The 24,572-nt window shown below is 28.8% G+C and overlaps 1 protein-coding gene across 1 annotated transcript in view; it reads right to left on the reverse strand.

Moving 5' to 3' along the window:
• The window catches only part of LOC113378312 (ATPase family AAA domain-containing protein 1-B-like), a 61,856-nt gene extending 51,437 nt beyond the window's left edge, over positions 1-10,419 (reverse strand). Inside the window, exons 1-3 of the mRNA XM_026618845.1 lie at positions 10,089-10,419; positions 9,935-10,031; positions 9,325-9,469 (exon numbers count right to left, since the gene is read on the reverse strand). Of these exons, the coding sequence (XP_026474630.1) occupies positions 9,325-9,469; positions 9,935-10,031; positions 10,089-10,255 (409 nt within the window). The 5' untranslated portion in view covers positions 10,256-10,419. The remainder of the gene's footprint in view (positions 1-9,324; positions 9,470-9,934; positions 10,032-10,088) is intronic.
• Positions 10,420-24,572: the final 14,153 nt, after the last annotated feature.

Consider the following 24,572-nt stretch of genomic DNA (forward strand, 5'->3'; position numbering starts at 1 on the left):
CCTACTTAATTTTGGGCCAGCCCTGATACGTGCCCTATTTAAATTTCCACTCGGGAAGGTGCGTCCTCACCTAACGAACGAGCACGAACAAACAACGAACGAAACGAATAAGAAAATATAAAAGGAACAAACACGAACACGAACGAAGACGAATCATTTCAAACGAAATTGAACAAACGCCTCAAAGCAGTGAGGGCTTGAATAATCATTGTTCGAGGATGTACCGTGAAACGTCAGTTTTATTATTTAAAGTAGCGGGAAAGAGAAAAATTATTTAAAGTGATCAAATTTACAAAATTTGTCAATAACAGTAATATCTTATAATAAGCACAACATAAACTTTTAATGCAGGACTGCACATATTAACATCAAAAATTTTTTTTGTCTACATTCATGGTAGCTACACTGCACATACAGAGTTTCAAACATGAACAAACAATTTTCTTTGATGTACTGACAAGTTGCGGAACATTGCTCGCTATGTTCGTTGTAACGTCCTCGCTATGATCGTTGACGTTCGTTCTGGTACGTACGTTCTTGCTTGTTCATGTTCGTTCGTGCTCGTTCGTTAGGTGATGATGCACCTTTAAAGTTCTCCTAATTGATATCGTAAGGGTTAATTGTATGTATGTATTCAACTTTACTTTCCCATTTGTTGTTTTAAAGTGAAATTTTTAACGCATTTAAAAAATATTGTGCTAAGATTAGTAAAAGATGCAAAGAAATTATATATTTCTTGAATCATATTGAAGAAAAACTATATTGAAAATTTCATATGCGAATCTTGTGTTGGCGCCCCCCAAAGCGTGTGCTCGCATTTTTCGCATGCGTCGCATTCAAGGTAGGACCGGCCCTTATATTATATTCTTATATTATTTTAATTTCTGGCACATCTCAGGCTGCTTTTTGGTAATAATAATGTGGGCATTTCATTTTCCTTATACATAATCATGAATTTATTATACGAGGGTCATGTAAAAAATAAGGTTCCCAACGCTGTACACTCTCCGCGCGAGATACTAGGGAAAATCCGGCAACACCATTTTCATTGTTGATCCTTGCCACTCCAACTACCTGGAAGATCACTGCAAAGCTTAGTGCCAATCTAACAGCCATCCGCGATGGAGCGCGCAATCGCCGTCACCGCCAGGTGTGAAATCCGTTCAGTCATTCGATTTTTAAATGCGAAAAAGCTTACACCTATTGAAATTCATAGACAGTTGGAAGAAGTTTATGGCAAAACTTGCATCAGCGTCCAGCACGTCCTCAAATGGTGCAGGGAGTTCTCCGAAGGACGCACAGACGTTCACGACGAGCAAAGGAGCAAAAGCCCGTCGTGTTTTGGGACCGAAAATGTGTCTTGCTTACCGAGTTAGTGCTTAAAGGGTCCACTATAAATTCGGACAGGTACTGCGAGGCACTAACAAAACTCAAAAGAGCCATCCAAAATCGCCGGAGAAAAAGGCTGAGCAAGGGCGTGGCGACGGAGTTCTTCGAAGCGGGTTTTCAGAAGTGGAAAACTCCTCAGAAAAAATGCGTTGAAAGATCTGGCGACTATGTAGAAAAATAGTTTGAAATACAAGCTTTCCGATGGTATACACATTTATAGCAATAAAAAATGCCTCAACCCTGAAAAAAGTGTGGAAACCTTATTTTTTACATGCCCCTCGTACATACTTTAATATTTTCTAGGCTCATAAGTAAATTGAAATTTTTGGCAGATAACAGTTTTCATTTGTTTTTAATGCCGAACAATGTCTCAAATATTTTCAATGTTATATATATATATATATATATATATATATATATATATATATGTATATATATACATGATTAATTTCTTGAAGGGCGTAACATCAAGTAAAAAATATAAATAAGTAAAGATTTTTTAAAACATCTTTATTTTTCCGTACGTTTCGTAAAATTCTACGTCATCGTCAGTGGTTTTGAATTTCTTAGATTATCACTTACACATATTAATACAGCTTGTAAAAAATTAATAATTGGAAACAAGCACCTGTACCTAATATTTACCGTTCAGTTAAAAATAATAATTATTGTTTTTTGAATTACTATTTACACCAATATGTGAGTGATGTTAAATGTAGAACTACTTCAAATAAAATGATTCTCAATTCCCAAAGTTAATACTTTAATTATCCCTTTAACAAATACTAAAATGTGTTCAATAAAATTGTATATCAAAAATTAAACACTGCAATTTATACAACAAATTTATTTCCAATAGCTCAATTTATTTTAATGCCAAAGGTTATACAATTTTTTAGTCATGCCTGTAGATGTGAATGTATAAATTGAATGATTTTTTGTTTATTCACGACTAAAACATTGATTTTCCAAATTTATCACACAAAAAATCATCGTCAGCCTTTGTGATTTATAGTCATAGCATAAGATACACGTGTTGAAAATTGAAGTCTTTTAAAAGGTTTAATGTCTAAATTACATGTTTCTCACCAATAATTCAATATACATTATCATTTATGGTCATATTTGAAGTGAAATAATTCATCAAATCCTATTCACATGTGTTCTTTTCAACCTACGATCAACAAAATTATTGCAGTAAATGGAGAAGAAAAAAACGTGTGTCGGAAATAGGCTAATCTTTATCTTAAGTTCATAAACTCACTCATAAACTATTTGATTTAAATGAAAAAAACATTGCAAGCGTCTTTTATCTGCATTATAGCTCACTCATTTTACACGCAGAAGTACTCATTTTAAAGCTTATTTTTAGCACTATAAAACCCCATTTTCATATCTAGCCTAATATTGTTTCTAGAACAATTTATAGAACAGCGATTTATTAAGATTTTAATTGATATAATTTTGATCATTACATGATTTTCATCAAATTGGAGCGCATTAAAAATATTCAGACCCAAAACGCTCCATTGACTTGACTAAATATTTCGTATCCAATCCAAACATATGAATTTTTGACACAATGAAACTTCTAGATAATTTTTTGAGTGAGTAAATTATCTTTGTATTGTGATTTAGTAGTAAAATAAGGCAAAACACGACTGCATTTAAAAGTTAAAAATAATAAACTGTCAAATTGAATTATAGGCTAAGTTTGATGTGTAATCACTGACAGACGCATGCGCAGACTGCATCACCTGTTAGACGCATGTTGACGTAAATCTTATAGTATTTTAATTTTTGGCACACCTCAGCTGCTTTTCGGCAATTATAATGTATACATTACATTTTTCTCATTCATAATCATAAATATATTACATTTTAATATTGCCTTAGCCTATAAGTGAATAGAAATGTTTGGCAAATAACAGTCTCCACTTATTTTTAATGTCAAACAATGCTTCAAATATTTTCAAGGTCAAACAATGATAAGCGGTTTTTTGTAATGTTTTGCATTTATTTCTACAATCTAACTATATTTCTATGAATCTAAAAATTCTAGAAAATTTCACGAACAAACTTCAGGAAGATTCATGAAAATCCGAATTATAGTTTAGGAGAATTAACCATTCATACATAGTTACAGAAGAATTTTATATATATATATATTGTTAGCGAAATATATTGTGTGAATGTTTGAATGGATGTTTGAATATGGCGCGGATCATGACAGTTCCGTGCGGTTGGTAATAGTCCTGACAATAATTAATTATAGAGAATATAGACAATAATATATATATATATATATATATATATATATATATATATATACAGGGCCGGTCCTGGAGTCCTTAGCGCCCGCATGATAACCTTTTTTCTAGCGCCCCCCCCCCCTTATTAATATTACTTGTTTTAACTGTTCATCATTAAAATTATATAAATATTTACATATTTTTTTTTAAAATAATTTTTAATTATTCTGAATTTAGTACACACAAAATTAGATATAATATTATATAATTAGATATAATATCTTAATATTAAAATACATTGATTTTAAATTTATTTAGAAAATCGAGACGATTCGCGGGTTGATTATAATCAAATATTTTTAAATTTTCAATTATTTTTAACGTATGTGCAATAGTAATATTTGGGTTTTAAAACATTTTACTTGTTTATTATGCGATTTATTCTATTGAGCAAATCATGTCAAGAGAGCTAAAAAACTAGATTTTCATTTTCAATCATAACACTCGTTAAGTTAAATTTTCAACGTATTTTAGAAGTATTGTCAAAAAATCAGTAAAAAATGCAAAGAAATTACACATTTCTTGTACCATATTGAAAAAAAGCAAACTATATTTGATATGTATTATTTCTGCAGAGTTAACACTTATTAAATTTAGAGTATGGATACCACAAGGTATAAAAAATGCCTTAAGATTTTCGTCCCAAAGTAAATTTTGCTTCCATTTTTCACATTTGTTCCATTTCCATAACCCTAACCACGCATATCTTCAACATTCAAAGTTCATCAGATGCGAAACATTTGCAACAAAAACAAAAGTTACAATTCAATTTCTCGAAATAAACATGCCATTTTCTAAGCACTGAATCCCCATTTTTTGTTTTCCCTATTATAATTTGTTTATATTTTTTAACAATTTCCGTTTCAACTAAATCGCAATTTTTCGTCAATAATAGTTAATTTAATCTTTCGCAGGTTTGCGCTTATGAGATTGAACAAGATATTTTCTTTTTTGATTTCACGGTAACTTAAAACAAAAAAAATTGAAAAAGTAGATTAAGCAATAAATATGACTGTTATATACCAATTTGCAGCTGTTAATATTAATTGGTTAATTGTTTCTACTGATATCACATTGCAAAATACATATGCTTTTTGTGTCATCGTATCCATAGTTATGTTAGATTTTTTATTATAAGTATTCTAGATTTTATATAAATAATAAAATGCGGGCTCCCTAAGTCGTGCGCCCGCATTTTTTGCATGCATCGCATGCGAGGCAGGACCGGCCCTATATATATATATATATATATATATATATATATATATATATATATATATATATATATAGATGTTACGACTACACAAGACTTAAACACACTGATTGTGTAGTCGTAACATCTACATGATGTAGATGTTACGACTACACAAGACTTAAACACACTGATTGTGTAGTCGTAACATCTACAAATATCTTCCAAAAAAATCGAGTGTTTTTAACAAAAAAATATTAGTGATATGGATATATAAATTATTACAGGTAAATAATTTTTGCTTCTCAATTTTATATAGAACCTTTTTTAGTTAATTCTTATTACTCTTTACCCCGGTACATAATCCATTCCTTTATAAAAATTTTTTTTCTAATTAATCTGTATTGACCATCGTTAATTAATGTTAATCAATATTTTTAAAAAACATTGTATTTGACAGAATAAACCTGATGATGGAACGTACCTAGTTCCGAAACGTCGTATTAAACATCTTCAAAAAACAAATTGTTTTTTATTATTGGATTTACTGTTCGGAAAAGAAACAATCAATATATTGAAAAAATCCAGGACTTATCTATTGAATATATATATATATATATATATATATATATTAGGGTGGTCCTTAAAATGGTTATTTTCGAATTTCCTTGCTCCCAGGGGCTCAAATAGTTCCAAATAGATAAAAAACAATTCTCTGAAAGTTTTAGCTCTTAATATTAACGTTTAGATAGAGCGCAATTCAATCAAAGTTTTGTATGGAAATAGCATGGAAAATTTTTCAAAAATGAAACTCATTCATTTGTCGCTAAGTTATAACTAAAACATTTTTTTTTAAATTTCAAAATTTTTTCTATGCTCTTTCCATACAAACTTTGATTAAATTGCGCTCTATCTAAACGTTAATATTAAAAGCTAAAACTTTCAGAAAATTGTTTTTTATCAATTTGGAACCATTTGAGCCCCTGGGAGCAAGGAAATTCAAAAATGACCATTTTAAGGACCACCCTATATATATATATATATATATATATATATATATATATATATATATTGCTGAGCTTCGAACAAAGAATCCAAAAAGTAATAAAGAACTAGTTTTTTTAAAAAACCATTTCTTTATTTATTTACTGTCGACGTTTCGGAGCTAGGAACGTTCCATCTTCAAGACATCTGTCAAAAAGCATGATCTTGATAAACACTATATTTAAGAAAAGTAGAAAAAATGGATTTTTATTATATAAAATGAATAAAATTGTGGAAGTAATAACATTTCAGAAGTATGACAATATAATCAAAATGAAAGTAATCAAAATAAATGCATGGGTTATATTACAAAATATTAGAAATGTTAGAAAATTTGAAAGTTTTTTTTAGAAGAAGGGTTAAGGAAAAAACAGAATTAATTACCTGTATGATTGAATATACACTAATACTTTTTCACTAAAATCGATTTTATAAAAAAAATCGTGATTTTATACATTTCTTTTCAAAGAAAGATATAAATTTTGTAATTCAAATATTTTTTTAAATTATGTCTTTTTTGAGTTTGTTATTTGAGGCAAAAAGTACTATTCCCAAGATGTTATGGGATAACTATTTCGTAGCAAACTGATTATTGAACGGATGAATTTGAAGGAGAAACACTTAACATAAAATCTGTGTGTATGTGTGTGTTGTTTTCATATATCAGGATGTAAATGCTTAATTTATTGAATTCAAAATAGATGTCAAGATATTATAAAGTACAGGAACAGAAAAGTAAATTTTGAGTAGACAGATGTGTAAAACTGAAAAGAAAGAATGTTTGTTTTAATTATTTGTCAAAAAGTGTAAAAAATTTAAATAAGGATCATGTAACAGGTTGTGATCTGATCTAATGTTAACACTATTGAAAGCGTTCATAAGTATAAGACAACTTTCCGCAAATAACCTCTTAAAAATGCAATTTTCATGATATAAAATTTGTGAAATTAAACTAGTAGGTATTTTCGATTGAGTGTTGTTACCAGGGTACTTTAGAATTTTTTTTGTTTATGGTGAACCACACTTAATTCATGTTGCCTCATTTTTTTGTGTACATATTGTGAGGTTTGTCCAATGTATTGAAAAGAACAGTCGTTGCAAGAAAAATAAAATACTACGTCAGTATTGAAATTGAATGGAATAAATTAAAAGATCCACCTATTTCTACTTTTTTTAAATATATTATATATCAGGATCACGTTTCTTGATAGATGTCCTTTTATTACTTTTTGGATTCTTTGTTCAAAGCTCTCATAAAAAGAGTATGCAACATTTCTATCTTAAACTTCAAACAGTAAATACATAGTTTCCACAACTTGTTAAGTTATCATTATTATTTGTGTGTTTTACCATCTGTGATGTTAAAAAATATATATTTTACCAATGTGTACATACTAATACCCCATGGATTAATAATGTTTTCATATGTTATATTAGGAGACAAAATTGTGTTTTTTTATTATTATTATTATTATTAATTTGTTAATTTTTATAGTTAAATTTATTGCCACTGAATGAAGGCTAAGATGCTAGCCAAAACATATGGATGGTAAATAAATTTCTAAAAACTCTCATACTATTTTTGTATCGCCCGACTTTTTAAATCAAATTAAACATATTATATCAACATCAAATTCAAAGACTATTCAAAAATATACATATAAAAATACATATATATATATATATATATATATATATATATATATATATATATGAGTAAGTTTTTGTGGGGCGATACATCAAAGAATAAAAAGCAAAGATTTATAAATTATATAAAAAATATATATAAAAATGAAAATACTTTTAATAAATTTTTACAATTCGGAAATACAAAATACCATAAACACTTTCATATTATTAAAAATAAACAAATACAGAAATTAAAAAATCTTATACAAAATCGAGATAAAAATTATCCATTTCATGTTTTTAAATTTTCGATAGACAAATGGCTAATAAATAAAACCAATATAGTCATTCCACACACACACACACACACACACACACACACACACATACATATATATATATATATATATATATATATATATATATATATATATATATATATTCATATTCTAATTATGTTGCATGTCTACTGAATCAAGTGAGATTTCAGAAGTTCTGATGAAATTAAATGCTTTGTCATAGATCCCTCTCAAAAACTCAAAACCTACATATGGTAGGTACACCCTTGAGACAACTCTTTAGTGTCAATATACAAGTATTTACAGACTTACAGCTGGGTATCTCAAATTCAGAGGTGAACTTAGCATAATGACTGGACTAAAAAAAGTGTTTTGTTTTGAAAATATTAAGCTCCTCAAAAGCTGTTGATCAAAACTCAATGAAAAACGTTCACAAAAAAAGAAGATAATTAATCAGTTATCAAGTTATATGAAAAATTATTGGGCTACTGAAATGAATGTTATAAAATAGGAATGATTAGTGGTAGGACAGTGAAAATTGACTTCAAAATTAAAAGCAAACTGTTAGGGTTAGACAGTTCATTATAAAATTTTTTTTTTTTTAAATTAAAATTTAATCTTACTCATAAACGTTGCATGATAAACAATCATAAAATTAAATTTTAAATAAACATATAACAATAATGTGTCCTTTGAATATTGAGAAGAGTTCTTCATATGTTCATTTATATTCTCAAAAGTAGATACAGTATAAATTATTATATATACAAAACCGAATCAATTTCTTCATATCATATTATGTTTGACTTCCAAATATACAGATTCATTGCAAGCTTTTTATCGCATAAAAGTTAAAAAACACACAGAATATTTTTGCTGAGTGGCGGTGGCTCCTGATTTTAACTATTTGGTATTTGGCCAAATAGTAAGTTACTATTCGGTATTTGTCCGAATATCAAGAAAGGTGCCAAATATGCCGAATACCGAATAGTAACCGAATATTCGATGCAAGCCTACTAATAATGATTAAATTAAATTTTTTGCTATTGCTTTCTTTGCAGAATTATTATGAGAAGCTTGAATAAAAAATGATGAAAAATATGTTTTATTTGCCAGGGCTTACACAAAAATATTTTAGGGTAGTAATTAAAAAAGTTTTCCGAATGCTGCTACATAGTATAAAAAAAAAAAAAATAGTAATCCACAAAAATCACAAAAAGTTTAAAAAATCTTAAGACTAAATACATGAAACCCCAGGGACCTAATATTTTGATTGCACAAATTTATGATTTCAGATTTGCACAGTATTATCAATTAAAATAAACACTATGCAAAGAATAATAGAATCTAATTATAGAGCAGATATGTTTCAAGAAGAAATTTATAAATAAATAGAAATGTATACAATAGTTTATTACACAACTTGAACTGTCAGTTCAAAATAACTTTTTTTAAATACCTGGTGGTCCATGTAACAGTACTCCTTTTGGTGCCTGAGTAAGTAAAGATCCTTCAAACAATTCTTTTCTTTGTATAGGTAATATAACAGTTTCTCTTAATTCCTGTATAACTGATTCTAATCCTGCTATATCACTCCAAGTCACCTTCAAAGTATTTGTTTATAAAAAAAATTATAAAAAATATATTACATACTTGGTCAAATTTATTGCAACATTTAATAAGTTATAATTTCTCATATATAAAAAAATAATTATACTTATTTTGTGTAAAATTAAAAAAAACTGAATATTTACAAAAAATTAAGCTTTTGACTTCACATACTATAAATGCTTTGACTTTACATATTATAAATGATGTAATAATGAAACAAAAACATATGTGAAAGTGTCAATTTGTCACATTCGGCTAGATGTGGTTTCACATCCAATTAAGAATTTTATAATTATTGATTTAGTTATTACTTCTTTAGTCTTTTTTTTAAAAAAGAATTTATTCATTTCTTCTAATAATGATGATGATATCATCAATTGTTAGTACATATTCCAGTCATTTCATAAAATACCATTACAATTTAAAGGTACTAATAATGATAAAACTATTTTACGTACTTTTAAATCTTTTGGTACAACTAAATGAGATGCAATCATCATTTCATATTCATTGAGATTTTCTATGCCAACAGCTAAATTTTCAGTTAAACCAATCCTAAAAATAATTCCAATTTTGAGTTTTAGATTTACATACTTTGCTTAATTACTTTACCTTCGTAGTTGCTCCTCAGCTTTTGTTTTTGCACTCTTTTTATTTTTATTAGTGGGATCAATGTGGCTCATAACCCATTTTAGTGAAAAGTATGTAACGGCAGAAACTAATGATAACCGTACTAGTAACTGTACTATTTCATTTCTTGTCAATGAACCTTCGCCCATTTTGTGCTGAAATAAATATATAATTACACCGAAAATTTAATGCCCTACAATAAAGTTTTAAAAACCTAACTCAAGCAATTTTACTCATTTTAGCACCATAGAAATTAGTTGTGAACTTGTCAAGGAATAATTATGACAGTTTGAGCGAATTGAGAAAAAAATCACTGGAGATACCGATACGAAAATTTTCAAGTGAAACGATAGACACGACCCTCCTCGCAGCGTTTTTTGACAGCATATGATACCTTCAGGCAGTGTTGCCAACATTAAAACATAAAACCAAATATGAATGCTCCGAACCATGGCCGGTAACATGGGGAGTTATCTTCGAACAAATGCGCGTTGCACTGTTTTGGTCCTGAGTAGTTTCAATTTTTAAATACAGATGGCTCATGTGCACTCAATTTCAACTACAAATTGTTCGTGGTTCATGCAAGTGGCTGTCAAGTATTTGATCGCTGTATGGCTGTACGAATAACCTAACTTTTTGAACTCGTGTTGTTTCTAATTAATTAATTTTGTTTAAGTGAACATTTGTGAAATTTAATATGGCAAAGTGTTTTTATAGTACCCAAAAAAGTGTCAAGTGCGGGTTAAAATATTTAGCTATTCCAATACAAGTTTCCGGAAAGGTATTTTTTAATAATAATTGCAGCAATAATTATATATAATCAAGATATGTCAACATGTTATTATATTGAATAGGTGTCTTGGGGGTACCTGCAAATTGCTGCAAAATGCACGAACAAAGCGCAGGAGTACTTTTGACAACCAAGGAATGCAATATGTAATGACAAGAAGGATTCATAAACAATGCAATAATTTAAGGAATAAGTCGTACAAAAAGTCTCCAAAGGTCTACTATTTTTGGAGACAAATATTTATTTTGCCATGTCCTCAAACATTGAGAAAGTTGCATTCAGAGATACAAGTGTATAGCGGTATTTATGAGTGTCTATTTGAAACATTAGGTTCAGCTATTTCTTTTAAAAAGTATTAGTAGCAGATACTGTGTTTTGATGTTTGATGAAATACCATTATCTTCGGAATTGTTATATGATTGGATTGAATCTCATATTGTTGAAGTTGCAAAACAGTTATTCAGCTAGTATGGTTTAAATGTTCATCAACGTAAGTTCATTGTTATATTTAATAAGATTATCTATTACATTAGCAAATGTAAACACTTATAAAGTAAACTAGTATTGGTTTAAATGTTCATCAACGTAAGTTCATTGTTATATTTAATAAGATTATCTATTACATTAGCAAATGTAAACACTTATAAAGAGAGTCTATACCATACATAATATTTTAATGTATTTTGATTGAAGATTAGTGTTATAATATTCTTCAAATAAAACTTGTGTAACATCCCAATATAATGTTTAAATTCAAGATATATTTGTTACCGACCTTGGGAATCAAAAATATTGCTTTTATCTTTTGATTCATAAACAATTGTATGTGCATAAAACATTATTCTGTTCATTGTAAACACTTTGTTGATCTTTTATGGCAATATCAATGATAATGTTTTCATGATGAAACATGGCTAAATGTAATGTTATAAAACACTTGTACAGAAACTATTCAAAGGTTTTGTTAAATGCAACTTTACTATTAATTCATTAGATAGCGAAATAACTATTACATGCAGAATTAATAAAGAACAATGTCTCGTAAATGAGTTTTAATCCTAGGAATTTGAATTTCTCTCAATTTTGATATCAATATATATATTTTATGTTTTTAGAACTTTTTTGTTTGTGAAGTATTTGTACTTTTTAACAAATTATTTGTTTTTTTCTTAACCCTTTAAATTTTTGTATTATTTGTCATCCCTTCTAAATTTGTAATTTCATTGCGTGCTCCTGTGCTTGTAGTTTCTTCTTAGTTTTTAGATTTTAATATATTAATATTAGTCATTAAGTAATTAATATTAGTCAGTTATTTGTGCTTAGTTTAGTTAAATACTTCTGTGATTTTCTTCACTTAGATATTTAGTTTTTGAAATATTATTTAAGCATAATTGTGAAATTATAATACTTTTATAATTATGTATAATTATTATTATATTTTCAAACATTCCATAACCGTAATTATAATTGTTAATATAAACATAATTTTAATTGTTCTTTAAACATATGTAATATCTTTGAAAATATATATTTTGTATTTCGTATGATTTGTTCTTATTTCAGATATTAAAAATTATTCAGGTTTTTGGGGCTGTATACGATACGTACAAATTAAGAAGTAAAACCAGGGGTAATTTAAATATTATACATGTGCTGCCATCTATTTTTAAAAATTTGTATTTCAATCGAGGTAACGTCAAACCGCCAGACATAGCGATCTATTATACTTGTTTATCTATGGCCGGTAATCTCCGAACAAATGAAGATTACCGTGTTTTGAAATGGATTGGTATTTGAATAGTTCGAAGGATGGCGCTACGATTTCCAATTTCATTGATCTAGCAGCTGGCTCATGGGGAGTTATCTTCGAACAAATGCGCGTTGCACTGTTTTGGTCCTGAGTAGTTTCAATTTTTAAAAACAGATGGCTCATGTGCACTCAATTTCAACTACAAATTGTTCGTGGTTCATGCAAGTGGCTGTCAAGTATTTGATCGCTGTATGGCTGTACGAATAACCTAACTTTTTGAACTCGTGTTGTTTCTAATTAATTAATTTTGTTTAAGTGAACATTTGTGAAATTTAATATGGCAAAGTGTTTTTATAGTACCCAAAAAAGTGTCAAGTGCGGGTTAAAATATTTAGCTATTCCAATACAAGTTTCCGCAAAGGTATTTTTTAATAATAATTGCAGCAATAATTATATATAATCAAAATATGTCAACATGTTATTATATTGAATAGGTGTCTTGGGAGTACCTGCAAATTGCTGCAAAATGCACGAACAAAGCGCAGGAGTACTTTTGACAACCAAGGAATGCAATATGTAATGACAAGAAGGATTCATAAACAATGCAATAATTTAAGAAATAAGTCGTACAAAAAGTCTCCAAAGGTCTACTATTTTTGGAGACAAATATTTATTTTGCGATGTCCTCAAACATTGAGAAAGTTGCATTCAGAGATACAAGTGTATAGCGGTATTTATGAGTGTCTATTTAAAACATTAGGTTCAGCTATTTATTTTAAAAAGTATTAGTAGCAGATACTGTGTTTTGTTGTTTGATGAAATACCATTATCTTCGGAATTGTTATATGATTGGATTGAATCTCATATTGTTGAAGTTGCAAAACAGTTATTCAGCTAGTATGGTTTAAATGTTCATCAATGTAAGTTCATTGTTATATTTAATAAGATTATCTATTACATTAGCAAATGTAAACACTTATAAAGTAAACTAGTATTGGTTTAAATGTTCATCAACGTAAGTTCATTGTTATATTTAGTAAGATTATCTATTACATTAGCAAATGTAAACACTTATAAAGAGAGTCTATACCATACATAATATTTTAATGTATTTTGATTGAAGATTAGTGTTATAATATTCTTCAAATAAAACTTGTGTAACATCCCAATATAATGTTTAAATTCAAGATATATTTGTTACCGACCTTGGGAATCAAAAATATTGCTTTTATCTTTTGATTCATAAACAATTGTATGTGCATAAAACATTATTCTGTTCATTGTAAACACTTTGTTGATCTTTTATGGCAATTTCAATGATAATGTTTTCATGATGGAACATGGCTAAATGTAATGTTATAAAACACTCGTACAGTAACTATTCAAAGGTTTTGTTAAATGCAACTTTACTATTAATTCATTAGATAGCGAAATAACTATTACATGCAGAATTAATAAAGAACAATGTCTCGTAAATGAGTTTTAATCCTAGGAATTTGAATTTATCTCAATTTTGATATCAATATATATATTTTATGGTTTAGGATTTTTTTGTTTGTGAAGTATTTGTACTTTTTAACAAATTATTTGTTTTTTTCTTAACCCTTTAAATTTTTGTATTATTTGTCATTCCTTTTAAATTTGTAATTTCATTGCGTGCTTCTGTGCTTGTAGTTTCTTCTTAGTTTTTAAGATTTTAATATATTAATATTAGTCATTAAGTAATTAATATTAGTCAGTTATTTGTGCTTAGTTTAGTTAAATACTTTTGTGATTTTCTTCACTTAGATATTTAGTTTTTGAAATATTATTTAAGCATAATTGTGAAATTATAATACTTTTATAATGATGTATAATAATTATTATATTTTCAAACATTCCATAACTGTAATTATAATTGTTAATATAAACATAATTTTAATTGTTCTTTAAACATATGTAATATCTTTGAAAATATATATTTTGTATTTCGTATGATTTGTTCCTATTTCCAATATTAAAAATTATTCAGGTTTTTGGGGCTGTATACGATACGTACAAATTAAGAAGTAAAACCAGGGGTAATTTAAATATTATACATGTGTTGCCATCTATTTTTAAAAATTTGTATTCCAATCGAGGTAACGTCAAACCGCCAGACATAGCGATCTATTATACTTGTTTATCTATGAGCTGGCTTGTTGATCGACATTGATTTGATCAGCCATCTTCTATAAGTTGTCAAGTTGTCATCGCGTATTGTAGGAGATTTTCTGTGATTGTTTATATATAATTATGTTTTGGTGAATACTTTTTTCATTTATTATTAAGTTAAAATGATAAAGTGTTATGTGCCAAATTGTTATAACCCCAAATATAATAAAAAAATGCATGTCTTTCCGGCATCTAATTATCAGGTATGTATATAATGATGTATTATGCATATAATGAATATGTATCATCACAATACTATTAAAATGTTATATATATATATATATATATATATATATATTTGTGTAAATATATATTATATATATATATTTGTGTGTAAAAATTTGTGTGTAAAAAGATGCTTTCAATTTGGATGCAGAGGGGGAATAATCTTTTAATGGATGACCTAACTCTTCGGTTTGTGGCACAAATCAACGATAATTTGAAATCGAAACCAAATAGAAGTGTCTCCTTTACGGCAATAACAAAATAGTTTTCAAGTCACTGGAGAATGCTCTGATACAGAACCAGAAGAAAAATCTGCTACTCCAAGGACAAAGCCAAGTAATTATAACTCTAAATACTTCAATAACATTTGCAAAAAAATATTAATAAATGAATCTTATGTTCTTAGGAGATGGAAGCCTAAACACCTTGAAAAAGATTTTTGCAGCACCTCTAAGATTGTGAAATGCAGGTTAAAAGTCACCCATTCTGACACCAGTTTTCCGAAAAGGTATTTTTTCATACTAATTGCAGCAAAAATATTTAATATGATAATTACAATATCTTCAATTAATATGATATAACAATATTTTCAATAGAAGTCCTTGATGGTAACTGCAAATTGCCGCAGAATGCAATGATAAGGCGTAGGAGTGCTTTAACACCCAGAAGATGTATGATACATCAAATTTTGTTTCGGGATTAAAATGCAATGCAATAATTTAAAGGATAAATTCCAACAGAGTATACAATGTTCTGAGAAGTTTTCAAATATTCCGTAAACTTAAAATGTAAGGGCAAGAATTTTGATAATGTCTCAATTAAGAAAGCATACTCAAAGACCAGACAGTTTATAAAGCGCAAGGGTTTAGTTATAGTTTTAACTAAACCTCCTTGCAATAAAAACTGGATTATAACGATAGATAGATTTGAGCTACAATTGGTATAAATTAAAAGTAGTTCAGGGTTTTGGTTACTTACGTTTAAAAACACTTATACAGAAACTATTCAAAGATTTCGTCAAATATAACTTTATTAATGATTGATTAGATAGCAAAATAACTATTAAATGGAGAGATAATAAACAAGAATGTCTCGTAAATGAATTTTAATCCTAGGAATTTAGTTTTATCTCAATTTGGATATCAATATATATATGTTTTGTTTTTAGGATTATTTTGTTTAGAAAGTATTCATTATTTTTTAAAAATGTGCTGTTCTTTTTATCCTTTTAAATTATTGCATTACTTGTCATTTCTTCTAAATTTGTCATTACATCATCAATACTCCTGCGCTTTTTACTTCTTAGTTTTTAAGTTTTTAATATATTATTATTAGTCATTAAGTAATTAATATGAATAAGTTATTTCTAGAATATTAATAGAATAAGTACTTTAAAAATATGTCTGTAATATACTTTAATTAATAGTAGTCAGTTATTTCTGTTTAGTTTATAATTCTTCAAAAATATGTCTGTGATATATTTGAAAATATATTTTGTATTTCGTATGTTTTGTTCTTATTTCAAATAATAATTTTTTTCAGATTTTTGGGCTGTATTGATTTTATGTACAAATGTAGAAGTAATACCAGGGGTTAATTTACATACTGTATGTACATGTGCTGCCATGTAGTGATCTATTCGTAAATTAAAATGAGTGTAACGTCAAATGGCCCGAGATAGCGATCTATTTATGCTTATTTATCTATGCTCCGAACAAATGTATATTACCCTGTTTTGGAAAGGACTACTATTTTTAGCGAAAAAAAGATGTCGCTACTAGTTTCAAAAAACGTCAAAATTACTCGCTTAGATTTTCTCGCCATCGCCATTTTGTATCAAAGTTTGTGGTTCGATGTTGTTGTTTCTGTAATTAATTGTATTAAAGTAAGCATTTATGTGAAATTTAATATGGAAAAATGTAACGCACCAACTTGTGGTAACTTCAGAAATAATATAAAAATGCACTTCTTTCCGGCTTTGTGAAGTGAACAAATTAGAAATGTCCAATTATATTTCACAGAATAGTTCTCATGTCTATAGTTCACAGTGATATAAGAAGAGAAAGACAATCTGATATATGCCCAGGAGAACACTCTGCAACTCCAGTGGAAAGGGTAATAATAATTCTGAATATTTTAATACTATTTGCTATTACGACTTGATATTATATTACAACATGTTATGTTTATTAGATATTCACAAATTGCAGCAGAATGTAGTGACTAAAATGGCATGTAAAATGTATGACGCATCCATTATATGTTGAGGGAGTTAAGAAGGATAGACAAACAATGCAATAATTTAAGGTATAAATTGCAACAGAGTATAAAATGCTCAGAAATATTCTTAACATTCCAGCCGAAAGGACTGCTGCACTGTTCTATTGACACAATCGGATCATAAGAAATTCAAGATTTTGTAGAATGCAACTTTATTAATGATTGATTGGAAAGCAAAATAACTATCAAATGCAAAGTTAATGTTAAAGAAGAATTACTCATAAATGAATTTTAATTCTTGGAATTTAGTTTTCTATAAATTTTGATATCAATATATATATTTTATGTCTGTAGGATTTAACTTTTTAAATTTGTTCATTATTTGTCATTTCTTCTAATTATACTATTCCATTATCTATAGTATATACTCTATATACTACATACTTAGACTCTATACTTTTCTCTTTTTGATATATTGCTATTAGTCATTAAGAAATTAATATTAGTCAGTTCGTGTAAATTAATTATACTTATGAAAATTTTTACAATATTTCTGTGTAGTTGTTATATATTCTGATCATTCAGTAATTTATATTGATCGTTCCTTTTAAGTTTAACATTTTATTGTAAATGCTTCTACGCAATCTCTGTTTAGTTGTTAAATATTATTGATCATTAATTAATTTATATTGATCGTTCCTTGTAAATTTATCATACCATTGTGAATACTTTTTTAGTTACTTATAATTGTAAAATTATAATACTTATTATTGTGTATATATTGATTATTACATTTATAAAAATTTTAATTGTTATGTAAAAATGTTTGTGATATATTTGAAAATATATTTTGTACTTCGTATATTTTTTTTCTCATTTCCTATATAAGAAATTATTTAGGTTTTCTTATTTTGAATTACGTATGCAAACCATATCTAGGAATAACACCAGCGGTTGATTTATATACTGAACAAGTGCTGCCTCCTTTAGATCGCTAAAAATATTAAAATGGAGGTAATGTCAAATGGCCTCAGATAGCGATCTATTTATGTTTACTTATCTATGCATAGATAAGTACAGTAAACCCTCGCTTTACGCGGCAAGTGAGTACCGTGCAGTATAGGAACCGTGCTATAAGAAACTCGTATTTAACATACAATTCAGGCTAATTCGTAGTGCGTTCTATGGAACCTTACATGGGGAGTTATCTTCGAACAAATGCGCGTTGCACTGTTTTGGTCCTGAGTAGTTTCAATTTTTAAAAACAGATGGCTCATATGCACTCAATTTCAACTACAAATTGTTCGTGGTTCATGCAAGTGGCTGTCAAGTATTTGATCGCTGTATGGCTGTACGAATAACCTAACTTTTTGAACTCGTGTTGTTTCTAATTAATTAATTTTGTTTAAGTGAACATTTGTGAAATTTAATATGGCAAAGTGTTTTTATAGTACCCAAAAAAGTGTCAAGTGCGGGTTAAAATATTTAGCTATTCCAATACAAGTTTCCGCAAAGGTATTTTTTAATAATAATTGCTGCAATAATTATATATAATCAAGATATGTCAACATGTTATTATATTGAATAGGTGTCTTGGGGGTACATGCAAATTGCTGCAAAATGCACGAACAAAGCGCAGGAGTACTTTTGACAACCAAGGAATGCAATATGTAATGACAAGAAGGATTCATAAACAATGCAATAATTTAAGGAATAAGTCGTACAAAAAGTCTCCAAAGGTCTACTATTTTTGGAGACTAATATTTATTTTGCCATGTCCTCAAACATTGAGAAAGTTGCATTCAGAGATACAAGTGTATAGCGGTATTTATGAGTGTCTATTTAAAACATTAGGTTCAGCTATTTCTTTTAAAAAGTATTAGTAGCAGATACTGTGTTTTGATGTTTGATGAAATACCATTATCTTCGGAATTGTTATATGATTGGATTGAATCTCATATTGTTGAAGTTATTCAAAAACAGTTATTCAGCTAGTATGGTTTAATTTAAATGTTCATCAACGTAAGTTCATTGTTATATTTAATAAGATTATCTATTACATTAGCAAATGTAAACACTTATAAAGTAAACTAGTACAGTAAACCCTCGCTTTACGCGGCAAGTGCGTACCGTGCAGTATGGGAACCGTGCTATAAGAAACTCGTATTTAACATACAATTCAGGCTAATTCGTAGTGCGTTCTATGGAACCTTACATAGTGCAGTATGGGATCCGTGCTATGAGAGACTCACAGTTGGTACAAATCACACCATTTTTATCGCGCTGTATGGAGACCAAGAAATATCACTTGAAGTAGGAGTAATACGGACGAAATGACATGTAGGGCATTGACACGATTGACACCTTATTCAAAAATTGGCGCGACGCAGTAGTCAGCTCAAACGTGTTCTTAGGCGGCTATTATATAAACAGGCATGTCTAAAAGATAAAAGTCAATAACAAAATTTACATCAATAGCCTTTTGCACAACGAACTTATGGGCTGTTGACCAAATACCGTGTAATAAGAAGTCCGTGTAGTCGGAGGGATGTCGGATTTTTAGCTCCGTGTAGTATGGGAACCGTGTATCTAGAGTGCCGTGTAAAGCGAGGGCCTACTGTATTGGTTTAAATGTTCATCAACGTAAGTTCATTGTTATATTTAATAAGATTATCTATTACATTAGCAAATGTAAACACTTATAAAGAGAGTCTATACCATACATAATATTTTAATGTATTTTGATTGAAGATTAGTGTTATAATATTCTTCAAATAAAACTTGTGTAACATCCCAATATAATGTTTAAATTCAAGATATATTTGTTACCGACCTTGGGAATCAAAAATATTGCTTTTATCTTTTGATTCATAAACAATTGTATGTGCATAAAACATTATTCTGTTCATTGTAAACACTTTGTTGATCTTTTATGGCAATTTCAATGATAATGTTTTCATGATGGAACATGGCTAAATGTAATGTTATAAAACACTCGTACAGAAACTATTCAAAGGTTTTGTTAAATGCAACTTTACTATTAATTCATTAGATAGCAAAATAACTATTACATGCAGAATTAATAAAGAACAATGTCTCGTAAATGAGTTTTAATCCTAGGAATTTGAATTTCTCTCAATTTTGATATCAATATATATATTTTATGTTTTTAGGACTTTTTTGTTTGTGAAGTATTTGTACTTTTTAACAAATTATTTGTTTTTTTCTTAACGCTTTAAATTTTTGTATTATTTGTCATTCCTTTTAAATTTGTAATTTCATTGCGTGCTCCTGTGCTTGTAGTTTCTTCTTAGTTTTTAAGATTTTAATATATTAATATTAGTCATTAAGTAATTAATATTAGTCAGTTATTTGTGCTTAATTTAGTTAAATACTTCTGTGATTTTCTTCACTTAGATATTTAGTTTTTGAAATATTATTTAAGCATAATTGTGAAATTATAATACTTTTATAATTATGTATAATAATTATTATATTTTCAAACATTCCATAACTGTAATTATAATTGTTAATATAAACATAATTTTAATTGTTCTTTAAACATATGTAATATCTTTGAAAATATATATTTTGTATTTCGTATGATTTGTTCTTATTTCCAATATTAAAAATTATTCAGGTTTTTGGGGCTGTATACGATACGTACAAATTAAGAAGTAAAACCAGGGGTAATTTAAATATTATACATGTGCTGCCATCTATTTTTAAAAATTTGTATTCCAATCGAGGTAACGTCAAACCGCCAGACATAGCGATCTATTATACTTGTTTATCTATGGAACCTTACATAGTGCAGTATGGAAACCGTGTTATGAGAGACTCAGAGTTGGTACAAATCGCACCATTTTTATCGCGTTGTATGGAGACCAAGAAATACAACTTGAAGTAGGAGAAATACGGACGAAATGACGTAAATGACGTGACGAAATTGACACCTTATTCAAAAATTGGCGCGACGCAGTAATCAGCTCAAACGTGTTCTTAGGCGGCTATTATACAATCAGGCATGTCTAAAAGATAAAAGTCGATAACAAAATTTACAACAATACCCTTTTGCACAACGAACTTATGGGCTGTTGACCAAATACCGTGTAATAAGAAGTCCGTGTAGTCGGAGGGATGTCGGATTTTTAGCTCCGTGTAGTATGGGAACCGTGTACCCAGAGTGCCGTGTAAAGCGAGGGCCTACTGTAAATGCTTATTCATAGATAACGAGAACAATATTTGTTTAGGCGTTGTTTAACATAATCCATTGTGTGAACGAATAACGAATATTATATGCGCAAGTATACAGCATCCATGGCGCAAGTATACAGCATCCAGTAGTGTCAATTTTTAAAAACAGATGGCTCATGTGTACTCATTTCAACTACAAATTGTTCGTGGTTCGTGCAAGTAGCTGTCAAGTGTTTGATCGTTGTACGAATAACCTAAGTTTGTGAACTCGTATTGTTTCTAATTAATTAATTGTGTTTAAGTGAACATTTAAGTGAAATTTAATATGGCAAAGTGTTTTTATAGTACCCAAATAAGTGTCAAGTGCGGGTTAAAATATTCAGCTATTCCAATACCAGTTTCTGCAAAAGTATTTTTTTTTTATAATAATTGCAGCAATTATAATATATAATCAAGATATTTCAACATGTTATTATATTGAATAGGTGTCTTGGGGGTACCTGCAAATTGCTGCAAAATGCACGAACAAGGCGCAGGAGTACTTTTGACACCCGAGGAATGCATGACGCTTTCAAAATTTCATTCAAGGAGATAGGATAAGAAGAATTCATAAATAATGCAGTAGTTTAAGGAACAAATTGTAACAGAGTATTAAATGTTCTAAGAGGTGTTCAAATTTAAAAGGAAGAAAAGTCACAGCCGAGGACATATTTCTTGCTTTAAGTCTGTACAAATAGTCTCCTATTTTTTGAGACAAATATTTATCTTGCCATGTCCTCAAACATTGAGAACGTTGCATTCAGAGATACAATAGTATAGCGGTATTAATGAGTGTCTATTTTAATCATTAGGTTCTTCAGCTATTTCTCTTAAAAAGTATTAGTAGCAGACACTGTGATTTGATGTTTGATGAAATATCATCTTCAGAATCGTTATATGATTGGATTGAATCTCATATTGTTGATGTTGCAAAACAGTTATTTAAATGTTTATGAATGTAAGTTCATTGTTATATTTAATAAGATTATCAGCAAAAATAATTAATATGATAATAACAATATCTTCAATTAATATGATATAACAATATATTCAATAGAAGTCTTTGGTGGTAGCTGAAAATTGCCGCAGAGTGCAGTGATAAGGCATAGGAGTGCCTTAACACCCAGAAGATGTATGATACATCAAATTTTGTTTCGGGATTAAAATGCAATGCAATAATTTAAAGGATAAATTCCAACAGAGTATACAATGTTCTGAGAAGTTTTCAAATATTCCGGAAACGTAAAATGTAAGGGCAAGAATTTTGATATTGTCTCAATTAAGAGAGTATACTCAAAGACCAGGCAGTTTATAAAAAGCAAGGGTTTAGTTATAGTTTTAACTAAACCTACTTGCAACAAAAACTGGATTAAAACGATAGATAGGTTTGAGCTACAATTGGTATAAATTAAAAGTAGTTCAAGGTTTTGGTTACTTACGTTTAAAAAAACACTCATACAGAAACTATTCAAAGATTTCGTCAAATGTAAGTTTATTAATGATTGATTGGATAGCAAAATAACTATTAAATGGAGAGATAATAAAGAAGAATGTCTCGTAAATGAATTTTAATCCTAGGAATTTAATTTTATCTCAATTTGGATATCAACATATATATTTTTCGTTTTTAGGATTATTTTGTCTGTGAAGTATCCGTTCTTTTTTGAAAATTTGCTGTTCTTTTTATTCTTTTAAATTTTTGCGTTACTTGTCATTCCTTTAAACTTTGTCATTCCATCGTCAATACTCCTGCACTTTTCACTTCTTGGTTTTTAAGTTTTTTATATATTGTTATTAGTCATTAAGTAATTAATATTAATAAGTTCTCTTCGATTTGTAGTACTTTAAAAATATATCTGTAATATCATGGCCGGTAATCTCCGAACAAATGTCTGTAACCCGAGTTTAGTTAGAGCCCCTGCCGCCGGTCGCGCTTGTTTTTTTTTCCACTTTGAAATCGAATTTGACATATGAAAGATACGTAAATCAAACATGGCGTCCACTGTAATAAATTTTTCATGAAGAGATTACTTAGACAATAGGGTTTGTTCGGAGTACAGTCACCGACAGTCCGCAACCGTCGGACGCATGCGCAGATCGTTTTGACCGTTCGATGTGTCCAAACTGAATCCCAAACTGTTGTGGATTTTTATCTACGCGTTCGGTCAGCTCGGTTTGATGCGTTTGTGACTGTCAGAGAACATGGATGCCGATTCTTTGAAAACATCAATTCTTGACTTTTCTAACCTCAAATAAAGTATGAGATTAATAAATTCATCAAATTTACAGGAGTTTAACGATTAAAAATAAATAATTGAATAACTGTTTTATATATTTGATGAAAATAAACATCGAAAAACTTATTTATTATATTTTTAATCTATTATTATAGTAAACAAAAAAGCTAAAAAAAATATAAATAATAAATAATATAATTTAATTAAAACTAGTAGTATTAGATCAATATTCAACTGCGCAAACAAACATAAAAACAAAACGAATTATACTAAACGGTTTGTGAAGGTTAGGTCGCGTTCGATGTAAACCGTCCTGTCAAATCGTTGGAAACAGTCATGAGACGGCGCATGCGCAGTGTAACAAATCAGAATGAGTTTGGAAGAGTTGTGGATCGTCACAAACTGCCACTGCGAACAGACCCTAAACGCTTGTTAACCCTCCGTCGGTCGGATATTTTTTCACCTTCGAACGGTCGGAAAGGTCTGGCTGGACCACCATTCATTTTACATGCATTTATATGGGATAAATGAGTTTTTGGTGTCATATGTATTAACGATTATATAAAAAAATCAAGAAATATAAAAAAAACGTTGCTTTTTTTTGTTAATTTTTCTGTTTTAAATCAATGAAAAACAGTATTTATTCTTTTTGGCGCCTGAATGAATGTGTGCATTACTCATCCGATTTTCACTGTTTGCGATTACCAATAAATTTGGTAGGTTTTCAAGAAACTCTCGTCATGAAAATACTAACATTCATGTTAGAACACATAGCAAAGAATATAAACAACGCAGTTTGAATAGAAAATACCATG

This window comes from Ctenocephalides felis, unplaced genomic scaffold (assembly GCF_003426905.1).
Source record: "Ctenocephalides felis isolate EL2017-DRISC unplaced genomic scaffold, ASM342690v1 CF-g0.4_SCAFFOLD_01886, whole genome shotgun sequence".
NCBI lineage: Eukaryota > Metazoa > Arthropoda > Insecta > Siphonaptera > Pulicidae > Ctenocephalides > Ctenocephalides felis.